The sequence below is a fragment of the Tetranychus urticae genome, chromosome 1 (assembly GCF_039701765.1).
Source record: "Tetranychus urticae isolate SD_2017Ah chromosome 1, NJAU_TeUrti_SD_1.0, whole genome shotgun sequence".
Classification (NCBI taxonomy): domain Eukaryota; kingdom Metazoa; phylum Arthropoda; class Arachnida; order Trombidiformes; family Tetranychidae; genus Tetranychus; species Tetranychus urticae.
Window position 1 is genome coordinate 24,839,396 of NC_142958.1, and position 14,483 is coordinate 24,853,878.

Genomic DNA, 14,483 nt, shown 5'->3' on the forward strand with positions numbered 1-14,483 from the left:
GAAAATAAGTAACTCTTTGTTTAGCTTCTTCATGTTGATTTTTTACCTTTCATGGTCCCAAATGAATTTGATTGACAAACAATCAATCAATAGAGGTTACCAGTTTTAACTTTTTTTTACTCTGAGTTGGTTGTCAAATGTTTGTTATTCAGAATATATTATCTTATTGGATCCAATTTAGGACATTTATTCAACATTTATTATTCAGCTTCAATTGTCAATTACCTCTGTTTGCTTTATGCTGGATGTCCGTTGGTGGACATTTAGATCAACCTTGGATAATGACCAAAAGAATGATAGTTTGTGAGGACAAAATGCTTCTAGAAATACATTTGAATTAAATATAAATGAAGTTGTTTTTTATTTAAAATTAAAATTTGATAGAAACAAAAAAGGGTACAAATAAAGATGGTAAATAATTTAAACAGAAAGTATAGAGAAAAAATTCTCAATGGACAGTAAATATCACAGACATTGATAAATGATCTTTCTACATATAATTGATACTAATAAATGGGATAAAATAAATTTAACCAAATGGACGTTTGTCTCCATTTATACTTTGATAAAAACACGCTGGTCATTGTCGTCCATATATTGACCGTAAAGCGGATTACTGAAGCCTCTTCCTGTAGTAGAAGTGCTTTTCTCACTGGGCAACATGGCTTCACAAGCTTCGCTTTCCATTGCCACATCTTTATAATCAGATTTTAGATTACTATTAAAAGCAGGATTCTTGAAGCTTACAGCAACCTTTTTATCACCACTGAAACGTTTAAGGATGGAAGATGATCGAAGAGGCCTAAAATAGGAAGAAAGAAACTTGAGTCTTTGCGATCTGAAAAGGAAATAAGAAAATTATCGATTAATAAGGAAGAGAGAAGGCAGACAAAATTAAAACTTTACCTTTCTGTTCTGTAAATAATGATAACAAGAAACAGAACAATAACCAAAATAATGAGTATTATGATCCAGTTGTGTGATGAAGGTGGCAAGCTAATATCTGAGGCTCGAGTTTCACAGGTGCGTCCGAAAAAATCGGGTGGACATTCACATTCCCAGTCAACAATGTGAATCGGAATGCAAGTTGCACCATTTAAACAAGGGTTTGAGTCACAGGCTTTATTGAACGCAGAAATTTGTGGTTGTGACCGTTCAATTTGACATGTTTGGTTATCTTTGCTGAGTTTAAAATGAGGTGGGCAAATGCAGGTATAATTTTTAACACTCAAAACACAGATATGAGAGCAATTTGCATTTTCACATGGATTTGGTTCTGAAAATAAATTGGTAAAATGAAAATTATTGATCTTTCTATTATTGATTAAAATGAAAAAAATGTTTAATAAGCTTACCTGGTTGTTGAAGAACTTCGTGAAAGATTTTCATTGCATGAGCTTTAATGTTTCCTCGGTGAACAATAACACGAGCTTTGCCTGTAAATTTATTGCACTTCATTAAATTATCAGCTCCAGTGTTTGCCCAGTAAATGTAATCCTCGAAAACACCAATTGATAAAGGTTTAAGTAAACTATAATCTAGTAGTCGGTGTATATTTTTGCCCTTAAAATTAGCACTGTACAGTTCCTCTTGTTTAGTGTCAACCCAATAAATCATTTTCATTACTGGATCAACTGTTAGTCCGCTTGGACTGTTTAAATTGAAGGCAATGATTTTGGTTCGTTTACGGCCATCCATTTCACATCTTTCAATTCTTCCGTCTGTGGTTGAATGAGAGGCACTCCACGAAGACCAAAACATAACACGGTTTTGAGGAGAAACCACAAAACTGTCAATTTTACTCAACTCTGTTGAGATCACTAGTCCACACTGCTTACTGTTGACATTACAAACAGATATTTTTGAATCTGATTCAACAAAGTAAAAATTTTGACCAATATAATCCCATGAAAGATGACTTGGTCTTTCCAAATTGGAAATTATTTCAAAATCTGCTTGTCCACCTGCATAGTGAATACCATTGATAGTTCCTGCTTCTCCGTCGATCCAGTAAACGGTCCTATTTAAATAGTCGTAATCCATGCCTTTCATTGTTAATGGACGTATTCGTACAATTGAGTGCTCAGTTTGAGTATGAAGACTGATTGATTTAATTGCATTTGGAAGCATGTAAAGTAAGGATGCTTCCGTACCATTAGCTTTACATTTATGGCCTTCAGAGACTGGATAATAGCCTTCAGCACAAGTACATTTAGCGCCACCAGGATAGTTTTCACAAAATTGTGAACAAAAACCAACTTGAGCACATTCATCCAGATCAAGGCATGTTTTACCATCAGTATCCAAATAGAAACCAGGTGGACAGTCACATTTACCTCCGGATGGTGAAGGGTGACAAATATGGGAACAGTTACCGTTACTGTAATGACAAGCTACATTACAAAGGCCACCTTCGTCTGATTGGTCAAGACAATGAGGTATTTGGTCACAAACTTGACTGTAATCAATACAATCACCTGATTTACAAGGGAAACTTCCATCTCTGCATGGCTTGCCAGTTGTTGTCTCGGGATTTGGTGCTGTACATTGAGGGCTTGTTTCATCCCACCAATCTCCACAATCATTGGCATTGTCACACAACCATTTACGAGGAATGCAGCTAACTGAAACATTAGGTGATCCACAACGAACTTGATCAGGTGGACAATCAACTCGCTCTGGACAATTTTCTTCGTCTTCTTGGTTAATACAATCATTATAACCATCACATTTTTCATTTGGATAAATACAATGGCCGTCAGAACAGCCATACAAATCAGGAGGGCAAGTTACCGAACTATAGATACAATCTGAATGCTCATCTGAATGGTCACCACAATCAAATAGTCGGTCACATTCCATTTTAGCATCCACACAAGTTCCTGAATTACATTTGAATTGACCGGCTCCACACTGTACTTTGGGACAGTCAACCTCATCACCACCATCTGAGCAATCTGTTTCACCATCACATCGCCAATTGATTGGAATACATTTTGCATCAGAACATTGGAAATTGGAAGAAGCACAAACCTTCGATGAACAATTTTTTTCATCACTTCCATCAGAGCAATCGTTTAAATCATCACAAACCCATTTTTTCTCGATACATTTTCCTTCTGGACAATGGAATGCATTTTCGTCACATCTATCTAAAGTACAATTAACTTCATCTGAATGATCTTTACAGTCACCAACACCATCGCAATGCCATGCTCTTGGAATACAGTGACCTTCCATGCAACGGAAATCTGCATCAGGACAAGCAGGTCCACAACCTATCTCGTCAGTTCCATCTTGACAATCAATTCTATGATCACATCGAAGTTCAGGAATCAGACAGGTTCGATCATTGTCACAAGAAAACAATGAAGGAGCACAATGTCTTTCCAATTCACAAGTATAACCATCAATTAATTTGTGTTTAGGTGGACATAAACATTTTACTTTGCCTTCGACGGAAACGCAGATGTGACTACATCCTCCATTATCACGTAAACATTGGCTAACCAGCTTTTCATCTTTTGCGTATAAAATATATTTAGTTATTGGCGAATTGTCCGGCACTCGTAAGTCTATACGACTTGCCTCTCTTACGGTACTTCCTATTTTAGTTAACCACATAGAGCCTGATTGCATGGTAGTCCAATAGAGAGTGTCATTATGTACAATAATTGACATTACTTGACCACTTTTGGATAAAACAGTAGAACGACTTGACTCATCTCCGTGGATATCAATCTTTTCAACAACCCCGTGTAAGGCATCAGACCAGTAAAGACGCTTACGACGTTTACATAAAAATATCGAGGTTGGCAAAGATCCAACCAGAGACAAAAATTTAACTGGTCTGGAACCATCGAGTCCTGTTTCAATTATATGAGGATCTGAGCCAAGATTGGCAATGTAAATTTTATTTGACTCTTGGTAAAGAGCCATATCAGTTGGTCTTTCAAGGTTAGAGAGTAGAGTTGTTCGTGAATGACCATTTGAATTACCAATTTCGAGAAGTCCATTGTTTGGATCCAACCAATATAAATTGTTAGTAAAACTATCATAAGTTAGACCATGAATAGTTTGATTGCTGAGGACAAAAACTTTCTTGACAAATTTGTCAAAATGAGGTTCTGTTAAATTAACTGCTACAATTTCACTACTTCCATAATGAAATACAAAGATAGTTGATGAACTCCAATCAAATGTAATACAACCAAGCATAGCATCAGAAGACCAAACAGGAATTAATACATTACGACCAACTGATTCAAAGTAAACACGACTAATTAGATTGTCTGCAGAAACCAAAATAAAAGGATCTTTGGATTTGGGTATACAATCATGGCCATTTATGTCTAATTCAAGGTGACCTGGACACACACAAGCATATTCCGTACCCTTTAAAGTACAAATGTGGCTACAAGGGTTATCCCAACATGGGTTATCTCTTTTAGGAGATAGAACTGGATGGAATAGACGGAAAGCAGAGATTTTTTGTGATGATAAAAGACGAGTTCGATTGGTAGCAGCTATCTTGTTAATAAAATCAATCGTTCGACCACGATTAGATGTGAAGTATACTTGGTCTTCAAATATTCCTAATCTTTCGGGACCCAAGTTATGTGCATGGTAAAGTGAGACACGTTTGGAAGTTTGAAAGTCCCAATATTCAATTCGGTTAACCTTGAAATCTGCCCAGTAAAGTCGATCTTGTACTCTATCAATAGTAAGACCAGTGGCATGAATTGTATCATTTTTTATCAACATTTCAACTGAAGATCCATCCATAAAAGCTTGATAAATATTTGCTTCCCGTCCCCAATCAGACCAAAACATGAGACCTTTCTCATGATAAAGAACAATTGATAATATTTTTTCAATTCCATTTCGAATCAAAACTGCACATGGATTTCCTTGTTTCTGACAAACAATTATCTGCTTTAATCCATTATCAGCAATGTAAATATTATTTGCCACAGAATCAACGGCAACATCTAAAGGAGCTTTCAAACCATCCATAACAATATCACGCTCATCTCCATTAAAAGCTACCGATTTAGCATGAACATGGCCAGCTCCATCACAAATTTCAACAAAATAGACACTTCGCTCAGAACTGTCCATATCAATTCCTTTAACAGTACAGTTACCATATTCTGGTGATTTACCAATCTCAAAATAACGGCGACTTGTAAGATAATAACCACGTATCTGGCTTGATTCGGCAAACACAATTAAAGCTTCGTGATTTTCAGCGACACATGTTCCCTTTTCAGCTAAACGATAACCTTCTCTACAATGGCAAACATAACTACCCGGACGATTGACGCATGTATGGGAACAAGGAGGTTGAGGTAAAGCACATTCATCAATATCTTCACATTTTTTATCACCAAAAGCCAATTTATATCCAGGTTGACAAAGGCATCTTGGTCCAGTAGGTGTTTGCTGGCAATCATGTTTACACCCAAATGTTTCACATTCAGGAGCAGCACAACGAGGCGATTCATCATCACCGTAAGGACAATCGGTATTATTATCACAGAGAGCTTTTACATCAATACATTTCGCTGAGGCGTGACATTGATAGTGATTGGCAAATTCATGGCATGGTTTATAACCAGTTTCATTACAACCAATTTCATCAGAACCGTCAATACAATCCTTTTTACCATCACAGTGTTGTAATTTAGAGGGCAAACAGTAACCCTCAGTACAACGGAAAGAGTCAATACACACATCGACAGCACAACCAACCTCGTCATCGTGTAAAGGACAATCAAAGATTTGATCACATGTTTGGTCCGTACAGTAAGTTGAGTTGACACAATAATGTAGAGAACCACAATCAGGCAAATTAAAACGTTTTGGAGAAGATTCTGGGCAATTAATCAACAGTTCATCTTCACCTTCTTCACAGTCAGGTCGACCATCACATAGATAGGAAAGGGAAACGCATCTACCATCGCGACAAGCAAAATAGAGAGATGCATCGCAGTTGTAAATAGACGAACCATTCAATGGTAAATTCAATGATTTTAGCACAGAATCGTGGTGGGCAGAGGTTTCTCCAGAAACAAATCCAGGACGAATGTTTGACTCATAAGATGAAGGTAAAGTTGCATAATTAGAGTTGGGTTTTGTGGTAGACTTGGGAGACTTTGGATTAAAAGTTACAATGCGAGTGGAATTTGAAGCTGAAATAGACCCATCAGCATCTAAATGGGTCCAACTAATCAAGAAAATGATTAGTGATGCCCACATCACAGGTCCCAAGTTGACGAGACAACAAAAATGAAAAATGGGAAAAGTTGATGATATGAAAAGGTTAAACTAAGTTATGATGACAAAAGTAACTAAACATCATTTCTTATATAACAAATGTCTTATCAAGGTGGAAAGGTTGCATTATTAAGCTTTTACAAGTTTAACAAAAAACTGTTGAGGGAAAAGATGTTTTACTCTCCCCATAAACCTTTGTGTCATTGGAGCTGACTAAGTGATTATTGCAAGGTGACCTCATCATTAGAGGAAAGGGTCAAATGAGCGAAATCATCCAATAATCCATTGAAAAATAACCGAAAGACGGACTTGTCATTAATGGACATTTCACATGATTATTACACATAAAATATGGGCAAAAATTTCAACACAAACCGAGAAATCTCTTTTTTCTCAAGAATATGTTTAACTAAAACAATGGCGTTTCTATGAACTCATACATTAGGTTAAACTCATTACTACTAAATTTGGAGGAAACGCCATTTCCTCTTAATTTACTGTTTATTATTATTGATAATGTTTAGCCATACTATTTCAGCCTAATTTCAAGATTAAGATTGAGGGGCAAAAATTCCTGTGTTCAGTTAATTCTGTAAATTTGATCTTCAGTAAATAGAAAATTCCTAAATCTGGTTAATAATTTTGTAAAATTAAGTTAAACCTAAAATTACCATGCAAATGGTCATCACTAAAAAACTAATTTCATAGATTCAAAAATGAAACAATATTTTGTTTTCGCGTATTTTAAGAGACTTTTGAGAACCATGAAATTCAAAATTAATGGCGATCGCGTTTGTGCGTTATCATTTATCAAACATTAAGCAATTTATGATTTTCAATTGCTTAATTTTAAAAAACATTCAATTAAACACAACCAATAAGTAATATAAGTAAATATAATACAATCAATATTTCGTCTGATTTATCATAAAGTGTTTTTTGGTGCGTTATTTAAATTTTGTCTTGTATTCATTTTGACTGTTTTCAACCTCTTGAACAATGTTATGCTTTTTGGGCTTCCTCATTATTACATTGAAGCCCTGAGTTTAAAATAATTAAAATAATAAAATAATTAATAAAAAAATGTAAAATCGAACAAGAGAAATGAAATAATTTGTTGCAAATTTAGACAAAGGTTTTTTGATTTTTGAATTTTAGATTATAAATAAGTAAATTTTGGTCCTTTTAGTTGGGCTGTTTTGCTGACGATAATAAGGCCATTGTAACCATGACCGAAGATTTATAGTGATGATCAGGTTTATTATTACCAATTCCACTTTCGTAAAGTCTTCTCCATGTTACTTCATCTAAATCTTGTCGACACTGAGATACATTCCGGTATTTGGTACAGGCATAGTTAATAGCTTGAGTTGTCTGTAAATTGTAAAATATGGAAGGACATTAGCAAATAATTGACAGTAAGATAGTATTAAAACATGAAAATATATTCAAAATGATTGCTGAGGTCTCGAATTCAAAGATAAGAAATTGATTACCGTTGAATGGACCATTTTGTTAAGATAATCCATAGTCTCTTCAGCTGGTGCACATATTTTTGCTGTCTTTTGCTTAAGACAGTCCTGTGTTTGAGCATAAGCACAGCAACCAGCGATAATTTGATCTTCTGATCTAACATTATCCATAATCCATTCCAGCTGAATCACATAATTGTCTTTACATTGATGAATTGACTCCATATTTTCAGCTGATGCATTTCGAAGACAAGCAATATGGTTCAAAAATGCTGAAAAATAAATGAAAGGTATAAAATTATAATGATATCTTAATTAGCATAGAGTTGAAATTTACCTTCTCGCCCCGAAGTTGAGCACCGTTGTTTCAGATCACGTTTAACATCATACAAGAATGACACAAACAAACTTTTGGAAACAGTTTTCATGCAATTCCTGACATAATGCCTCAAACAGGAATAATTATCATACATTGTCCTGTGAGAAAAGAAGACACAAATCAATTAAAATCCATGCTAAACCTCTTGATTAGGTTGATAAAATAATAATGATATACATTTACTCTTACCTGCAGTGTACTTCCATTTGTGAATCATTTCCAGGAATGAGAAAATCTCGATCACCAATAAAGGCCAATTTAAGACCACAACGATCTGATTCTTCAGCAATAGCGTCACAATCAACCAAATCAGTTGTTTTAACTATCCAAAACTGAGCTGCTATGGGACACAAAAGAAACCAAAATATCCAATGGAAACACAATCAGAAAAATAACAATTTATCGATGGAAATGAATGATGAAACTCAAAATATTGACTTACCAATTAACATTAAAATGTAAAAACAATATGAAATAACAAGACTCATCTTAAACATGGAGACAGCAACTGCAATGACCAGGATGAGTAAATATAGATAACAAAAAAATTGCAAACAACTTTGAACAAATGAGTAAGCTGTGACTTTTTTTCAATCCTTTTGTCTAATGGATCTCTGATTCACTGTTAATCGTCTGACTTTCTATCGACTTGTGACTGTCTGTTGAGAATCAGCTAAACCCAATGATGCAAATCATTATCAATATAACTCAACAATTAAGAGATCCTCCTTGATTTAACCACGCAAACTGCAAATTAAAAACATCTTTTGTTTCTTATTCTTTCTCTATCTCTCCAAAAGCCATTTACAATACGATCGTTCTGATCTTGATTCATATTATTAAATTTATATTTGGTGAAAGTAGTCGAAAAAATTCAACCTTCAATGAAAAGCCAAGTTTAATCAAATGAAACAGACGTACACTTTACTAGCTAGATTCAAGAAAAAATTATCAAAATAATGAACAATTGTTCACTTTAAATCCTGTCTTTCCAGATAAATCATTAGCATTACTAGTTAGAAGCAATTAAGTTAGCAATTTACTTGGTTACTGAAGACTAGACACAACATTGTTACACTAGACTACTTTGCAATATTTCTGGTACAAAATTACAATGTAACATTTTAATCAATTGATTAACCAGAACCTAGCGTGATTAACAAACGATTAAAATCATCTTCAAATTTATATTTCTGTTTGTATTGGCTATTAAGAACAATTAATTTGCAAAATACTGAACTAGAATTTCATTTCGTATCATAAATTTGTATAATAAGGTCAATCAATAAATGATAATTCAAGGTAAATTGATTGTAAGAGATCAAGGATTATTTCAGAACTTTCTTTACCCATTTAACATTCAACTCATTGTTTAAAAAATTTAATTGTTGAAAATAACTGCGTAATGAATAACAATTAACAATATTACTACGCACAACAATAAAAATTGATTTGCTGAATTGTAAATGTCGATTTTTAGGGAGAGATTGTCTCAAAGCCTGGATTTGGTCGTATTTTAGTCAGAATTCAATATTTAAACATATTAATAATTTCGTTTAATAATTGCAATTTCATTAAGTAGATTTAATGATATTAATAGAATGATTATAATTTCAAAATTCTATTAAATTTCTCGGAATTGGGTAAATTCCGGTGAAGCTTAGATTTTTACAATTATGGGCGAGGATAATTTGGATTTAACAGTTGATGATGACAACCCAATTATAATTTGAAAAAATCAACTTGAGATTCAGCAACTAATAAAATTAACATGAAATACTTACAAATTAACAAAATTAATCATTAACTTTCAAAATACAGTGACCTACTAGGTAATGAGACTATCAGATAAATTAGACTAGATTTTGAAGCAATCCCACAAAATTTGGTAAAATTTTTGGTTTAGTTTCTACAATAGTGAATTTTTAATTGATCATCGAGAAAAAGTAAAGAATGATTAATTAAATAATTTCACTGACTTGGTCAACAAGTGCTGATTCAAGTTCGATTGAAATAATTGAAGGAGTACTTATCATTGTAAGGGAAGTGAAAATAGCTATATCAAGAAAGTCTCCTTACCTAGTAGATTACTGAATAATACATTTTAGCAATTTCATAGGCCGAGAAAAAGGGTAAGGAGGAAAGGTCAGAGGGGAAATAAAGGAAACGTAATGTTAAAAACAAGAATCAATTTCTTCTTGATATCTGAGAGATAAATAATCAGCAGCATCCGCAAACTGGTGAAGTATTGTATGGAGTGCTTGTAAATGGTGCCGGAATGCTTGGGCTATGTGAAGAGTTGCATCATCTAATTCTTTATCCTTGATAAAGGAATCTGCTTCACTATCAGTTTCGAGATCAGATGAAGATGCTGTAGAACCTAATGATCCAAGGGATTCATCAGCTGAAGGCTGACGACTATGTCTACCAGTAACTCTGCCGGGACCTCCTCCACCTCCGGTTAATACAATTGCTCCTAATGAAGCGGTCAATCGATTGCTACCAACTGTACAACAAGATTTGTCACGTCCAGTAGTACAACATCCATCTCCAGTAACATGTCCAAATGATGAGATGCTCGATGGACCCCAAAGTAATTCCTCCTTAACATCATTCAACATAATATAAAAACTATACATATCGGCATTTGCTAAACACGGTGGTATAGAACCAGAACAACTGCTAATTCTTTTACCAACGATATCCATGTCTCTTAACTTCGAAGGCACTAGAACCGTTGAATTCATGTTATTAACTGATTTGACAAATCTATCCATTGAATAATAATTATTTATCTATTACTATAACTTAATCAAATATCATCATTGATAAAAATGATAAACTGCAGATTCAATACCATTAAAGAGATTTGCTATCTAAAGTAAGGACATCTAGGAACCATTTCAAGTATTTTTAAAGCTCTCTTCCCCGGTACTCAAGAACCGGTAAAAATGAAAATGCAAGGATTTTTAAAAATTAATTGATAATTTTTGATTTCTCAATCTTTCAAAATTAAAACAAATGATAATTGACAAAAATATTTACACCCACAATTACGCGGTGTAATTACCTTTGATATATCCTAATCTGAGTTCTTAAAGTTCAATACATTTCGTCAACAAATAGAAATGATTGAAAATATTTTAAAAAACTGGCAAATACATTTAAAGTTCATTTAGTGAATCTTTAATTGCACAATGTGGTGTAATTAAGATGAATGCTGATTCTCGATAAGGAAAAAGATATCAAAATTAGCCTATCAAAAGGAAGATAATTTAGATTGATTCAGATAAAGCATGAAAGTTTGAAATCCTTTATTTGTCAAGACGTATTTGATCAAAATTACGTTTTCCAATTAATTTAGATGAATGAATTTATGTAATTAGCGTAAAGCTGTTGAACAAAATTACAAAATTTGTGGTTAATTAAAATTTAAAATAAGCCTAGAAGTGATGAAAGTAAATAATCTATCTTTTCCTTCTCAACTGACCTTGCGTTGATCAGGCTTCATCAAGTTTCTATTGCTCATCATTTTACTTTTATTTGTCTCTCTCTTTGATCATTTGATAACAATTTAAATGATCATCTATTATCTATAATTATTTTATTATTGTGTTCACGAAAATTAAGAATTGATTACATTGTAAAATATCTTGATTTAACAGCGTTTCGTTTGAAAAACACCAGTCAACAATCTGTGAAACAGTGATTGTGTTTTTAGATAAAGCTATTTTTTCACCATGGGACAGGATTACATGGATGTAGTTGATGGTAATTGTAGTTTAGATGATGTGGCTTCAGATGATTTACCGAACGCTTTAATTGTCACAAGTCTGGACATCAGTATATTTAATTCAACCGAAGACAAGGTAATTATTGACCGTCTGTAATTACTAAATTAAATTTCTATTTGTATCTATTGTTGTTAATCTTTGAGTTTTGTGTTGAGTTTATAACATTATCTCAACAGATGATGAGAAATGCTTGCACACAATTGCGATTTGTTTTTTCATTTTTCTTTTCTTTTCTTCTCTTTCAAGGAACAATTTGAAGCTATATTCAAGGAAATAGATGATTCAGTAACATTTCAATACTTCAAAAGCTTTAAACGAGCCAGAGTAAATTTTTCAAGTCCATTAACAGCTGCTAAAGCAAGGATCGAGTGTCATCAACGAAAATTTGGTAACTCTGTGATCAACTGTTACTTCGCTCAAATAATTGAGGTAGGCTGTTAAATTGAATCTCACTGGGAAAATTTGTAAAAAACAAATATTTATATTCAAACCTACTCTTTATTTTCAATTTACCTGTGATATTTTGACATTTAAGTTCATTGCCAAAAACCAAAAAAAAAATCTCACTCCATTTCTAGATTTTCTATTTAAATCATAAAAATTGTTTACATACACATTCTAACCCTTTTTCATCTTTTTTAGACAAGTGAAAACACATCGAGTTACAATCGTCTACAACCTCCAGCACCAAGTCGTCAATTCTTAATATCTCCACCTGCATCGCCTCCAGTTGGCTGGGAACCTCGAGAAGAAGCGGAACCACTCATCAATTACGATTTAATAACCGCAATAACTAATTTAACACCTGGAGAGATACATGAGATTCACCCACCCAGTAGAGAGTTACCCTCTATTGTGGTCCATGTTTGTGCAGATACAGATGAGGGTAACTTGTCAAATGAAGGCTCACCAGGAAAACCAAGAATGAGAATCCAACAAACTCGACGGCCACCGGCTAGATCATCATCTGAAGGATCTGAAGATTCATGTGACTCCTTGTCATTGACCCAGTGATCTTGGCTAACTTTGTCTCAAAAGAAGAAACCAATTTAAATGTGAAAGGGTATCATTTGGTAATGTTTGGAATTGAGAAGACTCTTGATGTTTTGAAAGTTTCCTCTTTGTGATTCCATTGACATTTACACTCACAAAAAATATCCACATGATAACGACCATTCAATGTAAACCACAATTTATCGTGATTAGTACGTATTATACATATAAATCTTCGTAAATAGTCGTTATTAACGATAGAGAATGGACATTCTGTCTTCACCTTTCTCTGTATAAAACTCGTTTCCCGATTTTTGTTTAATTTTATTGCATCTATCGTTGTCCTGTTCATTCTATTAGAATTTCTAAACATGTGCTTTTCTAGCAAGCTTGCTGAATTCCATTCTGAAAAGTCAAAGTCAAATGAAAACCTTTGTGAACTTGTCGCAAAAATACAATGTCCTAATAGAAATAGACCAAACAAATCTAATACAGAGCTCACTTCTTGTATCCATTTTCAGCTATTATACCCAGCTTTAATAAATGGTAATACCTCTCTGATAGTACTTAAGTAAAACCATAAAGATGTTATCAAACACTTTTTATTGTAAATTTGAAGATATAAACGTCGTTATGAATTAATTTGTTATTGTAAGACTAATTGTCAATCACTGTGTACTTGTTTAATTTGAATCTGCAATATTAAATTATAGATGAAAAATTTTTATGATTTAACGTAATTTACTCATAAAAAATATCAATTAATCCACATAATCGTCATGATCATCTTTGTAATCAGCAATCTTTTCTTGAAATTTGTCAGTCCAGGTAATGAAATCTTCCTGGTTTCTATTTACCAAAAGTGCTGGATCTTTTACAACATTGGGTCCGACTCTAACATGTCCATGCTTAACATATTTGACTGTAAAGAAAATTGGAATAAATATTTAAATTGGCAGTTTAAAGACAAAACTAAACTCATTGGTCTAGGATTGAGAAAGTAACATACCTGCAACAGAAAGAGGAGCACTAAACATTCCACTTTGAATCATTAAAACAGGAAGTCTTCGGCGACAAAATGACTTGGCGGTAATCAGCGAACATTTTTTAAGCCTTTTTGTTTGGATAATTCCACAAGTGTAAAGTCTATCAGTTAATTCAGCTGAACACTGGATTCTAAACTGGTCATTAGGCAATGCAGATATTTTTTCAACCAGCTTCCTAATTTGTTGGGCTAATTTGTTATACCTATTAAAGAAGAAAGAATAGTTAATAAACGATAAATTAGCTGGTGAAATAACTAGTAAAATAAATAGAGCAAAATAATTGAATCAACTTACTTTGTATACTCATCTCTAGTAATGTGATATTTTCTCATTACAGAAATTTCCTTTATATTGGTTCCTTCCCAGTTGATAAAATCAACCTTTTTGAGTAGTTTACGTTCATGATACTTCAACTTACGTACCATTTTAGAAATGAATCAAATAATATTAGCTGATTAACAATTACAGGGAACTTTAACATGCAGACATTTTCAAAATGAGCTACACATGTTACTTGTTT

At 33.4% G+C, this 14,483-nt stretch overlaps 5 protein-coding genes across 6 annotated transcripts; 1 reads left to right on the top strand and 4 right to left on the bottom strand.

The window, feature by feature from the left end:
* Positions 1 to 337: 337 nt before the first annotated feature.
* LOC107368470 (vitellogenin receptor) lies at positions 338 to 6,342 on the bottom strand. Its single transcript, XM_015936287.3, has 3 exons — positions 1,356 to 6,342; positions 907 to 1,276; positions 338 to 838 (listed from the first exon to the last, which is right to left on the bottom strand). Exons 1-3 carry the CDS (start codon positions 6,259 to 6,261, stop codon positions 556 to 558), a joined length of 5,559 nt encoding a protein of 1,852 aa, XP_015791773.2. The 5' UTR covers positions 6,262 to 6,342; the 3' UTR covers positions 338 to 555.
* A 707-nt stretch (positions 6,343 to 7,049) lies between these two features.
* LOC107368455 (uncharacterized) lies at positions 7,050 to 8,792 on the bottom strand. 2 transcript variants are annotated; one of them, XM_015936273.3, is made up of 5 exons: positions 8,573 to 8,792; positions 8,320 to 8,470; positions 8,089 to 8,228; positions 7,776 to 8,023; positions 7,050 to 7,653 (listed from the first exon to the last, which is right to left on the bottom strand). In XM_015936273.3, exons 1-5 carry the CDS (start codon positions 8,625 to 8,627, stop codon positions 7,465 to 7,467), a joined length of 783 nt encoding a protein of 260 aa, XP_015791759.1. In that variant the 5' UTR covers positions 8,628 to 8,792; the 3' UTR covers positions 7,050 to 7,464. The 2 variants fall into 2 exon arrangements, with proteins under 2 accessions (XP_015791759.1, XP_015791760.1); XM_015936274.3 differs by having other exon boundaries at positions 8,320 to 8,467; positions 8,573 to 8,768.
* An 871-nt stretch (positions 8,793 to 9,663) lies between these two features.
* On the bottom strand, positions 9,664 to 11,053 carry LOC107368487 (uncharacterized). The gene has a single exon (XM_015936309.3). The coding sequence runs from the start codon at positions 10,905 to 10,907 to the stop codon at positions 10,305 to 10,307; it is 603 nt and encodes a 200-aa protein (XP_015791795.1). The 5' UTR covers positions 10,908 to 11,053; the 3' UTR covers positions 9,664 to 10,304.
* A 625-nt stretch (positions 11,054 to 11,678) lies between these two features.
* Positions 11,679 to 13,642, top strand: sra (RRM_RCAN_like domain containing protein Sra). Its single transcript, XM_015936308.3, has 3 exons — positions 11,679 to 11,999; positions 12,171 to 12,353; positions 12,567 to 13,642. The coding sequence occupies exons 1-3, from the start codon at positions 11,871 to 11,873 to the stop codon at positions 12,936 to 12,938; spliced, it is 684 nt and encodes a 227-aa protein (XP_015791794.1). The 5' UTR covers positions 11,679 to 11,870; the 3' UTR covers positions 12,939 to 13,642.
* LOC107368488 (U3 small nucleolar ribonucleoprotein IMP3) lies at positions 13,504 to 14,452 on the bottom strand. Its single transcript, XM_015936310.3, has 3 exons — positions 14,258 to 14,452; positions 13,927 to 14,165; positions 13,504 to 13,839 (listed from the first exon to the last, which is right to left on the bottom strand). Exons 1-3 carry the CDS (start codon positions 14,386 to 14,388, stop codon positions 13,679 to 13,681), a joined length of 531 nt encoding a protein of 176 aa, XP_015791796.1. The 5' UTR covers positions 14,389 to 14,452; the 3' UTR covers positions 13,504 to 13,678.
* Between the last annotated feature and the right edge of the window lie 31 nt (positions 14,453 to 14,483).